This window comes from Pan troglodytes, chromosome 16 (assembly GCF_028858775.2).
Source record: "Pan troglodytes isolate AG18354 chromosome 16, NHGRI_mPanTro3-v2.0_pri, whole genome shotgun sequence".
In the NCBI taxonomy this organism is placed as follows: Eukaryota; Metazoa; Chordata; class Mammalia; order Primates; family Hominidae; genus Pan; species Pan troglodytes.
Genome location: NC_072414.2, coordinates 31,716,450 through 31,738,036, shown reverse-complemented (window position 1 = coordinate 31,738,036; position 21,587 = coordinate 31,716,450). Strand labels below are relative to the sequence as shown.

Sequence of the window (21,587 nt, the reverse complement as noted above, 5' to 3'; positions counted from 1 at the left end):
GGGCTGACTCTCTCTCTTTAAGGTCTTTCCTCTCTCCCTTGGGCTGTGTTAACTTCTGAAGTGATTTTCATCACAGTTTACAAACCCCAGGGCCTATGATCCCTGCTTTTCCCTCACCCGGCCATGGAGGTCCTTTTCTGTTCTCTCTTAGGAAAACACAGCTGTGTCAATTGGTGTTTTCAAAATGAACTTTGCTAAAATGTAAAGGGAAACTAAAATGAAATAGAAAAACTGTGAATAACATAGAAATAAATAAATGACCAAAGCACAGGGTTCTGATTAGGAGACTCTCACTAGAAAGCACATCTCAACTCAGACTATCCACTTTTCAACCATTCTGTAGCCACATGTGGCAAGTGGCTGTCGTATTAGACCTTTGACTGCCCATCCCGGTGTGAGCTCAAGGAGCAGGTCCGTCTGCCTTATCCCAGAGCCTGGCAGATAGCAGTTCCCTTCAGGACTGAGGTAGACTCTTCTCCATTATTGCTAGGGATTGCTGGAGAATGGTGCAAATGTTATTACACGGAATTGTGTAGTTAAATTACATTTAGTTAGAGTGTTATATTTCTAGAATACTTTAATGCTAGTGTATGCATTTATGTACATTCTCCATCCGCTTCCATTAGTGTCAAAATATTCTAGAAATGTAAAGTTTTTTTAAAAAAACAGTATTTTCGGAAACTGTTTTTTTTTTGGAAATTATTTTTAGGTCGATACTGCAAGCAACTTGAACTCTGATAAAGAGGACCACTCCGAAAGCAGTAATACAGAGAACAGAAGAACGAGTAATGATGATAAGCAGGAAAGCTGCTCTGAGAAAATAAAATTGGCTGAACAGGGATCAGATGAAGATCTGGATTTGGTTCAACATCAGATAATCTCTGAGCGTTCAGGTAGGATAATCACTAGATGATTGGCTAATGATAATTACAAATGTTAATGATAATTACAAATGTTATATTTAAGGTTTTAGTATTACCTGTGTTTTTATCAACTAAATGTAAATAATAAACCAAAAAAAGACATAGACTATTTGTGAGCAAGCAATCACTTTTTATTTATAAGAATATTAAGAGCCCTTAAATATATTAGAAATATAACAAAATATGTCATTTAATAAAATTGTGGTCATTGTGCATTAATCAAGTAGGGAGTATTTCTGCATTTTTTGATGCAATTTATTGATTTTTTGATGACTAAAATTGTACAATATAATATATGCTCTAATTTATAGGGATAGTCCCACCCAATAACATTTGGATTTTCAAAGATGACATTTTTTATGCTGGTAAATTAATTCTAGTCAGATTGAATTAGAATAGTGTTTCTCAAAAAGTGGTCTGCAGAGCCCTGGGGGTATGGTGGGAGATGGTGTCCCTGAGACCCTTGCAGGGGCTCTGCAAGGTAAAAGCTGTTTTCATAGTAATGCTGAGATGCTATTTGCCTTTGTGTCCACCATACTGACATTTGCACTGATGGTATAAAAGGAATGGTGGGCAAAATTGCTGGTGCTTTATCATGAATCAGGACAATGGCACCAAAATGTACTAGTAGTCATTGTATTCTTTGCAACCAGGCACTGGCAGGAAAAAGAAATAGCCAGTGTCACTGGCTATGAATCAGTAAAAACTATCAATTTTATGAAATTTTGACCCTTAAATATGCATCTTCTTAACATCCTGTGGGGCAAAATGGGAAGTATAGATAAAGCAATTATGCTGTATACCGAAGTTTGAAGGTTGTGTTGAAGAAAAGTACTTTTGTGATGGGTGGAGTTGAGAGCTGAACTGGCCACTTTTATAATGGAACACCATTTTTACTTGAAAGAATGACTGACAAACAATTCTCATTCAGATGGGTATTTGGTAGACTTCTTTTTAAGAAAATAAACATGTTACTTCGAGGATAACTACTGACAGTATTTGTTGCCAATGATAAAATTTGAGCTTTGAAGTGAAAATTACAGTTTTGGAAAACTGCATATGTCACTGTGAGGTTGATAGCTTTCCAATACTTAGGCTTTTCTTATAAAAATTGGTGGCAATATTAACTGATGCCATTGTGTAATGAAATGTGTTAAGAGGTTGAAGGTCTGCATAATTTAGTTAACCACTTTTTTCCAAATGATTAATGTAGGATAAAAGATCCATTCAATGTGAAATATAGATCCATGGATTTTAATGGAACAAATACATAAAGCTCACTGATTTGATTACAGGTTTCACTTAACAGTTAACCTGTAGGAAACCACCCCTGTTAAGTTTTGGTGTAGTATCAAAGAAGACTATCCAATTTTCTGAATAGGCTATTAAGTTGCTTCTTCCTGTTTTAACCACATGTCTGTGTGAGGCCAAATTTTCTGCATATACTTTAGCCAAAACAACAGATTACAATAGGATGACTGTCTTCCTATGAGAATATGAGAATCCACCTGTCTTCCCTTCATCCAGATATTACAAATTTAAACAATACCACTCTTCTCACTAATTTTTTTGAGAATATAGTTATTTGTCATAAAATGTGATACTTATGTTAACATAATTAGTAATAGCATGTTTTTTATTTTTGAAAGTGAATTAATAAGTAAATATTTACTTTTCAGTGTTGATTTCTAATATGTTCATTATCAATAGCTATAACTCACATAAGTAAAGTTAAACTATTTTTAAGACTGTAAAGGGGAGCTGAGAAAAAGTTTGAGAGCTGTGATTTAGAGTATGTTTGGGATGAGATCAACTCTCACTGTTAGGTCAGGTGACTCAGGATTATGGTTTTCAGGAAACAAAGTGGAATGGGAGATTTCCCTTATCGCCCTTGAAGGACGTGTGACAAGGGTACGGCTCACTTCTTCAGTGCTTCCCTGCTCAAACCCCTAGAGGGGGCAGGCAGATGAGCAGGTGCAGAGGCCATGGGGAGTGCTTTTGGGCTCTGACCCCATGGCAGTGTCTAAGGGTGAGTGTTTACAACTCCCAAATCCCAAGTGGGAGTGTTCCAGTGTGCTCTTTCAGCTTTGCCGTCTGCTGGCGGCTTGTGTTAATCAGCTCAATGAGACCCTCTGCCTTATCACAAGGGCAGAGGGCTTTCTGTATCCTGGGTTCTTGCCCTGGTATACCAGAAGAATCAAATCACACGTTGGCTTGGAGGATGAGTGCAAGGTTTTATTGAGTGGTAGAGGTAGCTCTCAGTGAGATGGATGGGGAGCTGGAATGGGGATGGAGTGGGAAGGTGGTCTTCCCCTGGAGTCGAGCTGCCCAGTGGCTGAACTGTCCTCTGACTGCCTCTGGCTGAACTCACCTTGGCATCTGCTTCGTTCCGTAGTCACTGGTTTGCCAGTGTCTGCTGGTGTGTTCCTCTGCTCCTCTCAACGTCCAGCCACTTGTGTCTTGTACGCTTAAGGTCTCGGGTTTATATGGGCACAGGATGGGGGCATGGCAGGCCAGACTGGGCTTGGAAAATGCAACATTTGGGCATGAAAATAGGAGTGCCTGTTCTCACTTAGGTCCATGGGCACAGGCCCAAGGGTGGAGCCCTCGCCAGGGACTCTACCTTTCTCTACCCAGCACTTCCCTGTCCCCTTCCTGTCTCAAAGATATTATAATTGAGATTAGCTGCTGACACAGTTTACATTGGATTTGTTTATATTGTTTTAGTACTGCATGAGTTACTTCAAAATGCCTGCTATATAGACTGCCTGTGTTCACGGAGCCTGAGAATGCTAGGATTGGCAGTTGGGAATGAGAATTAGAAGGTGTTGCTTTTGAAGTACATAAGCAATAAGATTCAAGGAACCTCCTTATTAATAATATCCTTTTTGGATAAGTTGCTTTCCTCTTTCTTTTTTTCCTCTAAGAGGAAATGATGGAATTGAGAGCAGTAGCTCACACCTGTAATCCCAGCATTTCGGAGGCCCAGGCAGGAGTATCACTTAAGCCCAGGAGTTTAAAACCAGCCTGGGCACCATAGTGAGACCCCCATCTCTACAAAAATTTTTTTAAAAAATTATCCAGGTATAGTGACATGCGCCCGTAGTCCTGGCTCTGGCTATTCAGAAGCTGATGTGGGAGGATTGCTTGAGCCCAGGCGTTCGAGGTTGCAGTGAGCTATGATCATGCCACCACACTTCAGCCTGAGTGACAGAATGAGATCCTGTCTCTTAAAAGAAGAAGAAGAAGAAGAAGTGATGTGTATACATTATAGGGAAACATCACTGAACCCTTTGGGTTTTCAAAAGTTGATAAATTTGGCCTTACTTAGCACAATATGCCACTTCTAATGATCTAATCCGGGGTGGCTGAGACTTACTGTTTGAGCATTCATGCTCATTCATTGCTGGATTATCAGCTTTCATCAGATTTAAACGGAGAGAATATTATCTGTGGCTAAGAGGCTAAGAACTTTGGCTCTGTAGTCAGACAGATTTGGGTGGAACCTGACTGGCATTTACCAGTTATATGACCTTGGACATACGTGTAACTCAGTTAAAAATTAGCTTCAGTTTACTAATTTGTAAAATGAGAACAGTGATTATACCACCTCAGAGGGTTAATATGAGCATTAAATGATATAAAGTTTAAAAATAAAGCACTTAAAACTGTGCCTATCAGGTAACTCTATAAATGTTAGTTATTATTATCATTAATCATAAGTTAATGACAGAAGTTCTAAAGAGTCCTTAGTTTCAAATACGTGACTATCAATTGTACTTTAAGAAATTAGAACAAAGGAAGCAGCATAGAAAAAAGATACAAGCTACATAGAGTACTTGTTTTGAGTTTTTTTCTTTCTATATGTTGCAACCACTTCGTGTCACTGAAGACATACGGCTTTCTACTGTAGCCATTTGTGTACACGCCTTCTCTTTCAGTTAGTCTGAAGCAGCTTTAGGACAGGATTCTTGTCTTATTCCTTATTTCCTATTTTTTAGTCATGAACATAGAAAGTATAACAGAATGAAGGAGAAAGAATTTGGGATTTAAAATCACGAGGATCACTTCTGAGTCCAGTGCTATAATTTGTTACGTATTTGAAAGGACCCAGTTATCTCAACTGTAAAATAGAGATAAATGTCTATTTCATAGGGTTGTTAGATAATTATATAGACAAACACATGTGAAAGCACCTTGTAAATTGAGATACATGGTACCAATATAGTAGTTATTACTATCAGCTATAAATATTTGTTGAATGAAAGAACAAATTGTAAGAACAAAACAGAACTTTATAGTTTTACTATACTTCAAACCTATTTTTACTTTCAACACAATATAGATGAACCCAAATTAAAAGAATTAGATTCTCAACTTCAAGATGCTATTCAGAAGATGAAAAAACTTGATAAAATATTGGCAAAGAAACAACGCAGAGAAAAAGAAATTAAGAAGCAAGGTCTAGAAATGAGAATAAAGCTGTGGGAAGAAATGAAGGTAAGAATTATCTAACATTATGCTGACATGTAAGAAACAAATTCTCCTGGCTGGGCATGGTGGCTCACACCTGTAATCCCAGTACTTAGGGAGGCTGAGGCAGGAGGATTGCTTGAGGCCAGGAGTTTGAGACCAGCCTGGACAACATAAAGAGACCCCATCTGTACAAAAAAAACCTAAAAAATTAGCCAGGCATGGTAGTACGTTCTTGTTGCCCTAGCTACTTGGGAGGCTGAGGTGGGAGGATCCCTTGAGCCCAGGAGTTCAATGCTATGCAGTAGCTATGATCATGTCACTGCACTCCAGCCTGGCTGACAGAGCAAGACACTCAAAAAAAAAAAAAAAAAAAAAAAAAAAAAGAAAGAATTTCCTCTAAGATGAGTAAGAAAATCATGGACCATGGTGTTACTGTGGCCTGCCTTGATTGCTTTATTTTGTGGAGGTAGTGGCAGTGTTATGTATATGTGTGTATATGAAGGAGTCATAGGGGTGATATTTTTCTGGAACCTGAGAAGAAAACTTGGTCTGCAACATTCAGATTTCAAGCACTGCGCTGGCGTGTTCATCTCCCTAGGGACAGGCCCAGGGTACCATGTCTCTTACCAGCAGCAGGCTGGTAAAGTGCTGGGCCCCTCCGTCTCTGGAATAGGAAGGGGTATAATAGCTGCTTTCATCAAGTATGTATATCTACTTTTTCTTCAGCAGCCTTATAGTTTGGAGATAAATAGACACAGTTTAACTCTCTGGTTAGCTTTATTATTTGGGTAAACCTTTGTGACAAACAAGTTTTGGGGAGTTGACTGTTTCCTGTGCTGGTCAAGATCTTTGGGAAGCTGTGAAGTGCTTGAGGTCTGGGACCATACTTCATTTGCTTCTGTCTCAACAAATTCCTGGTGCTCAATGAACTTTCCTTGGCCTTCTTGGACCTCTTATTCTCTATAATATTGAGGGCTTGAAGTTGACTAGATGTTGGCATTGACTTGGTATATAGCCATTGGCTCATATTTGAATTTTGACCCTCAAAGGAAAGCACCTTTAAGGTAAGGAACCTTGTCATAAGAGATTGGTTGTTTTTGATAAAGCCCTCCTTGAACAGTTGACTGACTTCTGGGAAAGTTTCTTAGGCAATAATGTGAATTAAAAATGTAGTAATTAAAAATACATTTTTATGAGGTTCCCAGGAAGTCCACTGGGATGGAAAGAAAGAAACATCCAAAATGCAATGCTTTAAACTAGAGAAATCGTTTCTGGAAATTTTAGCAGAAAAAGTTAGCCTATCACTTTTTCCTACTGAATCTCAAGCAAGTTTTTATTTCCTTTGAAGCAAGAATTATAAATGGAAACATAATAAAACATAGTAACAATCTTGAAATGTCTGAAATTTTTAAATTTTATGATGTATCTTTAGGTTACTCACAGATTATAAAATATCAAGCAGAAACTTACGATACTTTAAGCAAAGTAATTATATAATGATAGGCATATACTCTGACTCTATCTGGGAATACCCATTGACAGAATTTTGTGAGAACAGAGGAGATTTACAGATTTCCTCAAAAAAAAAAATAGCCTGAGACTTCTCATTTGTACTTATGTGATTGGGAGCCGTGTTGGAGTTTAAAAAATCAATGATTATAGTTGCCTTCTTTTCCCATGTTTAAATTTGAATTTTTCTTTCATTAGTCTGCAAAATATAGTGAAGCTTGGCAAAGTAAAGAGGAGATGGAAAATACAAAAAAATTTTTATCTTTGACTGCTGTTTCTGAAGAAACTGTTGGTGAGTAGATGGAGATGTCATTCAACTTTGTTTTTATCTGAGTCGTGGAATATTTGGATTAAAGTAAAATTCCCAATCCAGTTTTTCTGTCCTGTTCTTTGTGAGTTTGACTGTTCTTTAGGGAAATAATTGATCACATTAGGTAGGATTACATGAAACTACTCCGAGCTTAGGTATGTTTTGGTGTCTTTAAGTGTTTGTGTCTGCTTGATGGTAAGGGGGACAGGGCAGGGACAAACTGGGAAATAGACAAAAGTATGTCATTGCCTTTACTTCCTTGTCTCTTTTAGGTGTCTTTAGACCCCACTTTCTGCATACAATTCCCTAACTGCTTATGAGCCTGTGGAACTCCTTTTGTTAAAATCTATGACCGATTTGTCCTATTTCCTGGTCTCTCACAGTCCTATATTTTTGAGATGAGCCAATTCTGCACATTTATTTCTGCCTTTCTCCTTTGTTTGTATGTATATTTGTGAATCTTCCTTTTTGAAAACAGAAATATTATGGAGTCATGTAACCTTTAACCCATTTATATGATGGTGAAAATTTTAGGGATTAGAAACATTTTGTATTTTTGTATATTCTAGTTGAAATATCAAAAAATACTAGTCTGGCCTATATTAAATTCATAGATCATTTACTTTTGCATATTCTGTTTTGTTACGGAGGTAACACATGTATAATCTATATAGGAAAATATTGGTTAAACAAAAAAAATTACTATCAGCTAAATTCTCAACTTGTAGAGATAACCACTATTAATATTTTAGTTTACTCTTTATCTTTTGAGATGTGTTTAATGCAAATATCCATGTATATATTTTGAGCATAAAAATATGATCAAATTATATATGTATATGGTATTTTGTAACCTTTTCCCCACTAATTTGTATTTCACGAGCACCTTTACCTGTCAATAATAGATGTGTGTGGTAGTTTGTTTCCAAATGGCTGCCATTAGTTCCTTCCCTTTATTTGTGTTCATTCTCCTCCTCATTTAGAGATGGAGTCCATGTTTCCCTCCCATTTCAGTCTTGGCTATCCTGGAACAACTTTGATTGATATATTACAGCAAAAATGATACTATGCCATTTCCAGGCCTTGTCTTTAAGAAAACAGGCAGTTTCTGCTTCCCTTAGAATACTCACTCAGAGGAAAGCCAGCCATTATGTAAGAGGTAAGGTTACCCAAGGCTGCCATGCTGTGAGAAACCCAAGCAAGCCATATGAAGGGGCTATGCAGAGAGAAGATGATGGTGGCCAGTTCTTGGTTACAGTGATTTTGGTAATGTCTCTCTCAAATTCATGTCCACTTGGAACATTGGAATGTGTCTTTATTTGGAAACAGGGTCTTTGCAGAGACTTAGTTAAGATGAAGTCTTATTGGATTAGGGTGGGCCTTTAAAAAAGAGGAGAGGACACAAAGAGACATAGAGCCACAGGGAAGAAGGCTGTGTGAAGATAGAGGGATGTAGCTACAAGCCAAGGAATGCAAGGATTGCTGTAAGCCAAAAGAAGCTAGGAAGACCCAAGGAATCATTCGGAAGGAATGCTCTGCTGACACCTTGATTTCAGATATCTCTTGATTTCAGATATCTTCTAGAACTGTAGAGAATAAATTTCCGTTGTTTTCAGCCACCCAGCCTGTGATAAATTGTTATAGCAGCCCTAGGAAACCGATACACTGACTGTTCAACAGTTTCAATGCAGACACTGAATAAAAGAGCAAGCTTGGACATTTCAGCTCCACCAAACACAATGCAGAGAATAACCAAGGCTAGACATATGGCCCCCTGACCTGCTCCAGGCATCTCCAGCCAAAGGGAGCTACCCAGCCATCTGAGGCCCCATTCATAGTGGAGCAGAGATAAATTGTTCCTGCTGTGTCCCTCAAATTCCTGGCCCACAGAAGCATGAGCATAATAAAGTGTTCACTGTTTTATGCCATTAACTTAAAAATTTTTATTGTAAATTGACAATTTATATTTATGGGGTACAAAGTGATATTATGATTTCTGAATACAATATAGAATAATTAAATCAAGCTAATTCACCTATCCATCACCTCAAATACTTAACATCTTTTATGGTGAGACCATTTGAAATTTAGCCTCTTAGCAATTTTGAAATGTACAATACATCCTTATTGATGATATTCACCACACCGTGCAATAGATCTCAAAGAAAAACTCCTATTCTTCCTGTCTAACTGAGACTTTGTACCCTTTGGCCATTATTTTCTCATTTTCCCATCCTCCAGCTTCTGGTAACCACCATTCCACTCTGCTTCTATGAGTACAATTGTTTTGGATTCCACATATAAATGGGAGCATGTAGTATTTGTCTTTTTGTGTCTGGTTTATTTTGCTTGGCATAATGTCCTCTAATTCTATTCATGTTGTTGCAAATGATAGAATTTCCTTCTTTTTAAAGACTGAAAAGTACTCCATGGTGTCTATACACCACATTTTCTTTATCCATTCATCTGTTGGTGGATACTTAGGTTATTCCATAACCTGGCTATTGTGAGTAGTGCTGCAGTGAGCATGGGAGAGCAGACATCTCATTGACAAATGAATTCCAAAGCTTTTGGGTAAATGCCCAGAGGTGGGATTTCTGGATCATATGGTAATTCTATTTTTAGTTTTTTGAGGATCCTCCATACACTTTTCCATAATGGCTGTAGTAATTTACATTCCCACCAACAGAATGCAAGGGTTTCCTTTAATCCACATCCTCACCAACAATTTATCTTTTGTGTTTTTGGTGAGAGCCATTCTGACAGGAGTGAGATGATAGTTCATTGCAGTTAATTTGTATTTCCTGAATGATTAGTGAAGTTGAACATTTTCTGCATATTTGTTGTATGCCATTAAGTTTTATTTTTTACTTTTTATTTTGAAATAATTTTAAATTTATGGAAAATTTGCATAAGTAGTACAGAATTCCATATACCCTCCCCGCCTGCTTCTCCTAATCTTACATAACCATAGTGATCAAAACTCAGAAATCAACATTGGTATAATACCATTAATTAAAGTATAGACTTTCTTAAAAATTTACCATGTTTCCCACTAATGTCCTTTTTATTTACTAGTATCCAGTCCAAGATCCCATGTTACATTTCGTTGTCATGTCTCCTTAATCTCCTCCAATCTGTGATAGTTCCTCAGTCTTTCCTTGTCTGTCGTGATGTTGACCCTTTGGGAGAATATTGGTCAGCTATTTTGTAAAATGTCCTTCAGTTTTGGTTTATGTGATGTTTTCTCATGATTAGATGAAAGTTATGAATTTTGGCAAGCATACTCTGGAAGTTATGTGCCCTTCTCAGTCAATCACACTTGGTATACCTAATGCTGTTATATATTATTATTGGTAATGTTTCACCTTGATCACTTTGTTAAGATGGTGTCTGCTGGTTTTCTCCACTGTAAAATTACTATTTTTTTCTTTTACAATTAATACATATCTTGGGGGAGATGCTTTAAGACTATGCAAATATCCTGTTTCTTCTCCAGCTTTCACCTACTAATTTCAGCATCAATCAGTAGATCTTGCCTGCAATAATTTTTACCATATGCCACTAGATTTGGGTGATTTTTAAATCCAACAATAGATAACTGGAACAATGTGCATCAGCATTATTTTTAATGATTATATATTAATTCATTAGATGGATGTGCCATCATTTGTTTTAACTAATACCCTTCTATTGGATATTTAGATTATTCCCTTAGTTTTTCAGTTTTTTAAATTACACATGTTGCAGTGACATCCTTAGTCAATTATTGCAATGATTACCTTCTGTGGTAGGCTGAAAAAAATCCACCCCAATCCCCCAAGAGATATCTATGTCAAATCCCTAGAGCCTGTGAATGTTACCTTATTTGGAAAAAGGGTCTTTGCAGATGTGATTAAGTCCTGGAATATTGAGATGGGCCCTAAATTCCATCATAGGTAGCCTTATCAGAAAGAGATGGAGGGAGAAGAGGTAGATAAGGAAGAGGAAAAGGTGCTGCAAAGACGGAAGCAGAGATTGGAGTGATGCAGCCTCAAGCTTGCTGGCAACCATCAGAAGCTGGAAGAGGGAGGAACAGAAATTCCTCTAGAGCCTCTGGAGGGAACGTGGCCCTGCTGACACCTTGATTCTGGATTTCTGGCCTCCAGAACTGTGAGAGAATAACTTCTGTTGTTTGAAGCCACCAAGTTTGTGGTAATTTGTTAGGGCCGCTATAGAAAATGGGTATACTTTCAAATACATTCCTAGAAGAGAAATACTTAGTCCAGGGTTGGACTTTCACAAGATTTTTATTCACATTGACTTATTGAAATCAATTTAGACTCTTACCCACATTGTATCTGAATATTGTTTTTCTATGCCAACAATGGATTTTGTAGTTATTTTTAAGCTTTGTTTATTTAAAGTGGAATCACAATAATTTGTATTTCTCTGATTATCAGGGAGCTTATAGATTTATTCTTTGGTTTAGCCAAGTTGTGAGTTACCTACTCATGTCTTAGTCTCTTTTATAAAGTGAGGTATTCTTTATTGATTTGAAAGACTTTTTTAATATTAAGGATATTAATTATTTGTCACAAACACCATAAGCATTTTTCTAACTTTTTTTTAAATTTTGTGACATTTCTTGCTCTAGTTAGTCATTTCTTTTATGTTATCATTCATTGGTACTCTGCTTTAAAAGGCCTTTTATGTCTCAAGATTATATAAAAAATATATATTTTCCTTTCATCAGTTATAATTTAATGAAAAAATTTAAATATTAACCCACTTGAGATTTATTTTGGTATTAGATATGAGGTAGAGAGTTGATTTCGTTTTTTTCCCCCAATTTGCTAACCAGCTATTCCAAGACCCTTAATTGGATAATCCATCATTTCCCCACTTATTTGAAATGCTAGCTTTATCATGTAGGAACTGGGTTTATTTTCAGATTTTCTATTTTATTCCATTAAAATTTCTGTCTGTGCTGATGTTAATACCACTCTATTTTGATTATTGTGTCTTTGTAATATATTTTATTGGGGCAGTATTTTGGAATAACATGGTTTTCTCAAACCTATTTTTTTTCTGAGTTTAGCAATGACTACATTATTTTTTAAAAAAGAGATTGCAAAAGCATCTCTAAAGCTATAGCTTATGAACTGCTTTTTTATTTATTTTAATGTCTAAAGACCAGTATATGAACGTAGTCTGCTTGGAAAAGTACAACTTACTAATATATTTCATTCAATGTTTATCAGTAATTCTATACCTTCATAGAAATGAGACTACAACCCTTATTCCCCCTGCCAAAAAAATCCATGGACAGTGTCAGAAATGAGATTCTGGATGTTATAGTATCTCAATGTCTATAGTTTGGAAACCAGGAGTCAAATACTGATTTTTCTAGTGGATAGGGCTTTTCTGAAAGACCAAACCTGCTTGTGGTTGACTCTGGAGCAAGCAATGTAAGACAGGCCACTCTGTAAGTGGACCTATGGTGGCCTTTTAACATTAACCTTTTCAGTCACAGAGTTCACTACCCAGTGAACTTTTGGTCCTGGAAGGCAAGACATTTGTTTTCAGTTGTCCTTTCTTCGAAACCAAATCAAAACTGTCAAATATGTTTAATTTTTAAAGCTCCTGGCACGTATATTTAGCTTAAATCTATGCTCACATTGTATTTCTGGAGTTATGTGACTGCTGTAGGCCCTGTAGACACTTCCCATAATGTTAGATTAGTCCTGATGTTCTAACATGGAAATTAAATGGACTTAATGATATGAAAGCTGGAGGTGCAAGGGGCTTGAAAGCTATGTTCAGAGAGAATCATTGTTTTAAACATGATGACATTATTAAAGCTTAAATTTTTAGATTCAGACTTCTTAGTTATTATGTATTGGCAGTGCGTGCAAAGCAGGTAAGATGCAAAAGTAGGGTCAACGTAAAAGGAAAAGGGAATACAAGATACTGTTAGGTGAACCAGATGTCTGTTGCACTTCACTCTTGCTACTGTCTTAATTAGTTCACACTTGACCAGTTCACCAAAATGAAGAGGTAACATTATTGTATTACTGGCCTCTTCAGATTTAATTAGAATCTTTTTTTGATGATTGTTCTTTTACAGAAAAGCCAAATTCCTTAATGAAATTTCCTGCTTGCTGTTTACTTCATAGACATATGTTTTGGAGTCATTTATTGCCACACATATCTGGTTTTTTTTTTAATTCTTAAAAACAAAAAACTAGTTAGCATTTACTTTAGGCTGCATTATTAACCTAATTATATTAATTTGTTTTTTGGACTACGTAACTATTACCTTATTCTAAAAGAGGAAACTTTTGGAATAATCAGCTTAAACTTGGTATTATTAGCAGGATATTTTCACTGCAAGTATGAAAGAAATAATTACAAACACAACAGTCCAGTTTGACCTCTTGCCACGGATTTTTTGAAAGTCTCATATTCCTGCTATTTCAACATAAGCACTACCATAAGGTGGTACGAAGCTACTTTCATCTGTTCTACAATGAAATGAATTTCCCATTACTCATTAGATCTCAGCTACTGTTTTAATTAGAAATGTATAAAAATTTAAAAATTATTTTAATCAATCATATATAGCCATACATTTCTAAATAAGATATTTTTATAAGTATTATTAGGAAAACAGGAAAATTTTGCCTTTTTTTCCTGTATGATAATTTTTTGTTGCCAGCACAGTTTCAGGCACTTGTAAATTGTCCAGTAGGTGGCAGCATCTAGTTACAATAAGTACTTTAAAAAGCCTTAAAGCATTTAAAAAAATTTTAAAGCTCCTGGCATACATTTTTGGCTTAAATCTATAGAGTTCACATTGTATTTCTGGAGTCATGTCACTGCTGTACACCCTGCAGACACTTCTTGTAATGTTAGATTAGTCCTGATGTTCTAACATGGAAATTAAGTGGACTTAATGATGTGAAAGCTGGAGCTGCAAGGGACTTGAAAGCTATATTCAGAGAGAATCATTTTAAGCATGATCACATTATTAAAGCCAGACCTATTTCAGCATACCTATCAATATACCCAAACCTACTTTCTTTCTTTTCATTTTTTGTCTTTAAACAAAGGGAGAAATTCTTAGGATGGATATTTTTCTTTTCTAGTGAGTTTTTCTTATCCTCTTATTTAAAAGTTAGCTTCAGGTTGGGTGGGTGGTTCATGCATGTAATCCCAGCGCTTTGGGAAGTGGAGTCAGGAGGATTGCCTGAAGCCAGGAGTTTGAGACCAGCCTGGGCTACTTAGCAAGACCTTGTCTATACAAAATATTTAAAAATTAGCCAAGCATCAGGAGGCTGAAGTGGGAGGATTGCTTGAGTCCAGGAGTTTCAGACTGCAGTCATGCCATTGCTCTGCAGCATTTGTGACTGCGTGAAACCCTATCTCCAAAACACAAACAAACAAACAAAAAATTAACCTTAAGGACTTTGGGCTGATGGCTGAATGGCAATTTCCAACCTGTTTTCAGCTTCCAAAATACAGAACCCATCCCAGTTGGCTTATAACATCACAAATAAGCAACAGCAAATAAATGAAGAAAATAACTGTGATTGGATAGTGCATTTACTTTTATTTATAGGTGCTAAACACAAAAGACGCCTTGACTCCAAGAGAAAGTTGAAAACAACATTAAATTGATTTATATCACATTTGAACCTTATAATCCAGACATATTAACCTCAAGTTTACTGGGATTTTGAAGTAAACAATATTGTACTTGCTAGAGATCTCTGAAGTATTTTAAAAGCCTGTCCCATCCCATTACTGAGGGGTCACTTTTGGGTTTTTTTAGAGGCATGTTGCGAAAATCAAAACTCTTTACATCGCCAGGAGTTTTCCCTTAGTTTCTATCATTTATCTAATGAATACAGGTAGAATTCAATATTCTTTGAGACAAATACATCTAGTGACAGGGTTGCTTTTTGATAGAGGTTATTCTTTTTGTCTTTGTCACGTTTCTCTCTTGTGTTTCTGGCTCCAAATATAGAAATGCATATAAACACAAAACATCAACATCATAACCAATTAGGCTTTTTCAAATTTGAGAATACTTTTTTCTAGGTGCCTTTTCTGTGAGACTCAGATATATGATACTTCTGCTCTTGGATGCTTGGGTTAAATACTCAAAGAAAATCTGGTAGTCTCTTTCTACTCTGATATGCAGAGGATAGAGGGAGGAAATCACATAACTGTGCTGACTGACACAGGCAAGGATTTTGGTTTTTAATTTCTGTTGGAGTCTCAGCATTGTTTAGCAATCTCTTGCATTCTCCAAAATGGTGATTCCAAACTATTACTATGTGCTTCATCTCCCGTCTTCTGCAAGACCTTCACTGTCTTGGTTGGTCTTCCTTTCCAGAGAAAATGAATCTACAGGGTAGGAATTCCTTTTACATTCATTCCTTCTGTTTCTAAGTTTCATCCTGACTGTGTTCATTCATCCTCTGCCTCTTGCCTCTAACTTTAGATGGAGGGAAGGTACTCTTATTCTCTGAGGCCAAAATCAGTAACATCCCATCCCTTTCACTGTGTTCCTGGCTGTTGGTTTGTTCGTCATTCCATTTTTTCATCTAGAGCTTCAATCTCTCTGGCTCTTTCCCTTTAACTTACCATGTTTAACTCTTCTAGTCCTAAAACAGAATCAAAAAGCCATTGAACCAATGAATAACCAACAGAACATACAAATAAGCCTTTTTCCTCATTTTTTTTTTAACCTTACTCTAAAACAGACACCACTCAGTTTCCCTCTTCTCCTTAAAGGTCAGACTTCTTGAAAGAATAGTCCACATCTCTTGGTGCTACCTGGTCAACTTCCATTTACTTCTTAACTTTTCAGTGTCTGTATTTTCTACTGTCATGCTGTGGAAGCTGCTTCATCAGTGGTCCTCCTAAATTCGAAATCTAATGGCATACCTCCAGTTTTGATTGTACTTGACATCACTGTAGAATCTGACACAGTGACCTCTCATAGCATAGTGCAATTTTTACTGGATTTGTTATTCCCTGCTGGTTTTCTTCTTTTTCTTTCCTTCTTCCTCCTATTGTTGAAACTTATTCCTTCTTTTATATGTTTTCTCTGCTTTGGTTAATGGTTTCATCACCCACCTAGTCTCCTAAACTAGAAACTGAAGAGCCAGCCTCAGTTCCTCCGTTATTGTTCTTTTACACTTCTTCCTTGAGTTCCCCAAATGAGTATTTGTTCTGCCCTATCTGTATCTGACCTGTTTTTTTTTTTACCCCCATTGTTAAATGGTTTGATCTCAGCATTTCTCTATCAGATTATTCAAACAGTTTTCAGTCTCGCCTCCATGGTGTCATTATTTTCCTGCAAGATCATTGTACTGGTTATCTAGTGCTGTGTAACAAATTACCCCTAAAACATGGCAACCTAAGCCAACAAACATTTATAATCTCACAGTTTCTGTGGGCCAGGAATCTGGGAGTATCTTAGCTGGGTGGTTCCGACTCAAGATCCCTCCTGTCAAATGGTTGCCGGGGCTACAGTCATTTGAAAGCTTTATTGGAGTTGGAGAATCGGCTTCCAAGCTCACTCACATGGTTGTTTGCAGACCTCAGTTTCTTGCTGCCTTTGTGTTGGAGACCTTAATTTCTTACTACACAAACCCCTCCATAGGATGTGTGTATGTCCTCACAACATGGTAGCTGACTTCTAGAGCACTTAGTAAGTGCTCAACAAATTGAGTTATTATTAGTAATCCTGTGATTACTAGACCTTACTGCATCAACAGGAACATGGTTTGTGTCTCTTATATTATCGTTTATATGTCAAAGAATTTCTTCAGGTTTCATACATCTGTTAGCTATGCATAGGTCTTATATATCTTTTTATTGTTATTACCCTGATTGGTGTTTAGCCCATCATATTTATAAAGTGTTATTAATGACATAGACGAAAGTTAGTGACTTTTTAGACATTTATAATTTGTTTTCTATTTGTACGTTTAACTAAATTATCTTATTAATTTTAATTATTTTTACTTGTTTACCTTTTTTTTAGTTTATGAACACATAACCAGGAAATAATGTTAATTTTTGTGTCCTTTTTAACAGTTATTCCTATGCTGAGAGCTGTAAGAACTTAGTGTTGAAATTTATTGAATGCATTTCAATATATATTTAAATTATCATAAATTTTTATTTCATGTCCAACATATTTAATGTTTTAAAATTAATAGATTTAAATACCAAATGAGTCTTTCATTCCTGGGCCAACCCTTCTTAGTTATGGAAGATTATTCTTTTAATTTAGTACCAGATTTAAATGGATGAATTTATTCAGATTTTTTGCATCTATATTTATAAGCAAGGTTAGTTGTGTTTGTGTGTGCACATACAGGTGTGTGAAATGTTTGTTATGGTATAGGGGGTGAAGTTGAGGGTGGAGAGTCGATGTATGTGTGTTTGCTTTGTTAGGCTGTGTGAACTTCATAAAATGAATGGGGATGGCTGCTCACTTATTTCTATGATTTGAAACAGTTTATATAACACAGGGATTATCTGTTCCCTTCAAATTTGAAAGATTTCACTGGGAAAACCATCTGGTTCAAATAATTTCTTGGAGGCAATTCTCTGACTCTTTTCTCAGCTGCCTTCATATTTACTATTCTATTTCAGGTTACTAGCTATTCTGGAGTCAATTTTGGCAATGCATCCATGTCACTAAGATTTTAAAGTATCCACTTCATGAAGATTTAAAAATTTACTAACATACAATCTCAGATAGTATTTTAAATAATAATTCTTTTTCTTATTGTTTGTACATCCTCTTTATCTCTAATTTTGTTAATGTTTTCTCAATCTTTTTAATCTGGAAGTTTTTTCTAAACTTTTTATTTGGGCACAGTTTTACATTCATAGAAAAATTATGAATATGTTACAGAGATTTCCCCTATACCCACCCCCAGTTTCCCTTATTATGAACATCTTGCATTTGTATGGTTCATTTGTTTCAACTAGTGAGCCAATATTGATATATTCAGATTTCCTTAACTTTTACTTAATGTCCGTTTTTTTTTCCAGAATCCCATCCAGGATGCCACATTCTATTTAACGCTCATGCCTCCTCAGTCTACTCTTGGCTATGACACTTTCTCAGACTTTTTTTATTTTTAGTGACCTTGACAGTTTTGAGGAATACTGGTCAGGTATTTTGTAGAATGTCCAACAGTTGGAATTTATCTCATGCTTTTCTCATGATTACACTGAGAGTATGTGTTTTTGGGAGGGAAACCATGGAGTTACAGGGTCATTTTCATTACATTACATCATATTATTAACATAACATTGCTATTAATGTTAACTCTGTTCACCTGGCTGAGGAAATATTTGTAAGATTTTTCTACTGTAAGTTACCATATTTCCCCATCCTTTGCCACACTGTACTCTTTGGAAAGAGATTGCTATTTGCAGCCCCTGCTTAAGGAGTGGTGCTGGGAAAACTTGCTAACCATAGAAGAGAGATAATACTGGATCTCTAACTTACCATGTACAGAAATCAACTCAAGATGGACTAAGGATTTAAATATATAAAACTTCTAGAAGAAAACCTAGGAAATACTCCTCTGGTTATTGGCCTAGGCAAAGATTTTATGACTAAATTCTCAAAAACAATTGCAACAAAAACAAAAACTGACAATGGGAACCTCATTAAACTAAATATACTAATAGTTATTTAGAAAATGATGATGACTTTCTTTTCTTCTCCAGAATTTTGTATAAGTCCTATATTTTAAAAATGAATATTGAGTCTCATAATATTGTGGTCATGGTTTTGATATTTTTAAAAATAAATTTTATTGTGTATATTTAAGGTATACAACATGATATGAGATACATATATCTATAAATATATATGGTAAAATGGTTACTATAGTGAAACAAATTAACATATCAGTCACCTCACATAGTTACCCATTTCCTCTCCCCAACCCCCCATCATGGGAAGAGCAGCTATAATCTCATTTAGCAAAAATCCTGAATGTAATACACTATTATCAATTATAGTCCTTGAGTTGTACATTAGATCTTTAGACTTGTTAGTCCTACATATCTGCTACTTTTTATCCTTTGACCTACATTTTCCCATTTCCTCCCAGTGTTCTTCCCCAGGTAATCATTGTTTTATTCCCTTTCTCTGTAAATTTGACTTTTTTTTTTGGATTCCACATATAAGTGAGATCATGATCATGCAGTATTTTTCTTCCTGTGTCTGGCTTATTTCACATAGTATTGTGTCCTCCAAGTCTACCCATGTTGTGGCAAAAGGCAGGTTCTCCTTTTTTAAGGCTGAGTAATATTCCTGTGTGTGTGTGTGTGTGTGTGTGTATGTGTGTTTATGTATTACAGTTGCTTTATCCATTCATCTGCCAATGGACACTTGGTTTGTTTTCATATCTTGGCTATTATGAATAATGGAGCAATAAACATGGGAGTGCAGATGTCTTTATGAGGTGGTGATTTCATTTTCTTTGTGTTTATACCCAGAAGAGGAATTGCTGAGTCATATGGCAATTCTTCCTATTTTTAATTTCTTTAGAAACCTTCATATTGGTTTCCATAATGGCTCCACCAATCTGTATTCCCTCAAACAGTATACAAGGGTTCCCTTTTCTCCACACCCTCACCAATACTTGTTATCTCCTGTCTTTTTGATAATAGCTTTCCTAACAAGGTGTTATCTCACAGTAGGGTTGATTTACATTTCCCTGATGATTAGTGATGTTGAGCACCTTTTCATATTGTTGGTCATTTTTATGTTTTCTTTGAAAAAATATCTATTTACTTTGCCCATTTTTAATCAGGCTATGTTTTCTTGCTATTGAGTTGTATGAGTTCTTTATAAATTTTGAATATTAACACCTTATCAGATATATGATTTGCAAATGTTTTTCCCAATCTGTAGGTTTTTTTCTTTTATTGATTGTTTCCTTTGCTAGGCAGAACCTTCTTAGTTTGTTGTAGTCTCATTTATTTATTTTTGCTTTTGTATTCTGAACTTTTGGTGTGATACCCAAGAAATAATTGCCCAGGGCGATATTAAGGCACTTTCCCTCTATGATTTCTTCTAGGAGATTTGTAGTTTCAGATTTTATGTTTTGGTCTTTTATTCACTTTGAGTTGATTTTTGTGTGTGATGTAAGATAAGAGTGTAATTTCATTCCTTTGGATGTGGAATTCCAGTTTTCCCAGCACCATTTATTGAAGAGACTACCTTTTCCCCATTGTGTCTTCTTGGGCCCTTGTTAAAACTTAGTTGACTGTATATGTTTGGATTTATTTTTGGGATTTTTATTTTGTTCTGCTGGTCTGTGCGTCTGTTTTTATGCCAGTATTATACTGTTTTGATTACATTAGTAATACTAATTTGATCACCTTTCTGTGTGATGCCTTCAACTTTAGTTTTTCTTTTTCAGAATTGCTTTGGCCATTTGGGGTCTTTTGTGGTTCCATATGAAGTTTAGGACTTCTATTGCTGTGAAAAATATTATTGGGATTTTGATAGGGGTTGCTTTGGGTAGTGTGGACATTATCACAATATTGAATCCTTTGATCCATGAGCATGGAGTATCCTTCCATTTATTTGTGTCCTCTTGAATCTCTTTCACCAATGTTTTACAGTTTTTAGTGTCCAGGTCTTTTACCTCCTTGGTTTAATTTATTCCTAAGTACTTTATTTGATTTTTTTGATGCTATCATAAATGAGATTGTTTTCTTGATTTTTTTAGGCTAGGTTGTTTGTGTATAGAAATGCCACAGATTTTTATATGTTGATTTTGTACTCTACAACTTCTCTGAATTTATTTATTACGTCTAATAGGTTTTTTCTGGTGGAATCTGTGAGGTTTTCTACATACAAAATCATGTCATCTGCAAGTAGAGATAATTTTACTTCTTCCTTTCTGATTTGGATGCCTATTATTTCTTTTCCTTGTCAGATTGCTCTTGCTGGTCCTTCCAGTACTGTGTTGAATAGAAGTGGTGAGAGTGGGCATCCCTACCTTGTACTAGATCTTAGAGGAAAAGCTTTCCGTTTTTCCCCCTTGGTTATGATGTTAACTGTGAACTTTTTATAAATGGCCTTCAGGAAATTTTCTTCTATACCTAAACTCTTGAGAGTTTTTATCAAGAAAGGATGTTGAACTTTGTCAAATGCTTTTTCTGCGTCAATAGAAATGATCATGTGGTTTTTGTCTTTCAATCTGTTAATGTTATTTATATATCACATTGATTGATTTACATAAGTTAAACCACCCTTACCTGCCAGGGATAAATCCCACTTGATCATGATGTGTAGTCTTTTTGATATATTGTTGAATTTGGTTTGG

General features: G+C 35.8%; 1 protein-coding gene across 15 annotated transcripts in view; it reads left to right on the top strand.

The window, feature by feature from the left end:
• Positions 1-21,587, top strand: part of FSIP1 (fibrous sheath interacting protein 1) — a 188,108-nt gene that overhangs the window by 11,606 nt on the left and 154,915 nt on the right. For all 15 annotated transcript variants that reach the window (XM_063794718.1, XM_009428774.5, XM_063794720.1 and 12 more), the window contains 3 exons: positions 710-893; positions 5,269-5,423; positions 7,107-7,200. In XM_063794718.1, the coding sequence (XP_063650788.1) occupies positions 710-893; positions 5,269-5,423; positions 7,107-7,200 (433 nt within the window). The remainder of the gene's footprint in view (positions 1-709; positions 894-5,268; positions 5,424-7,106; positions 7,201-21,587) is intronic.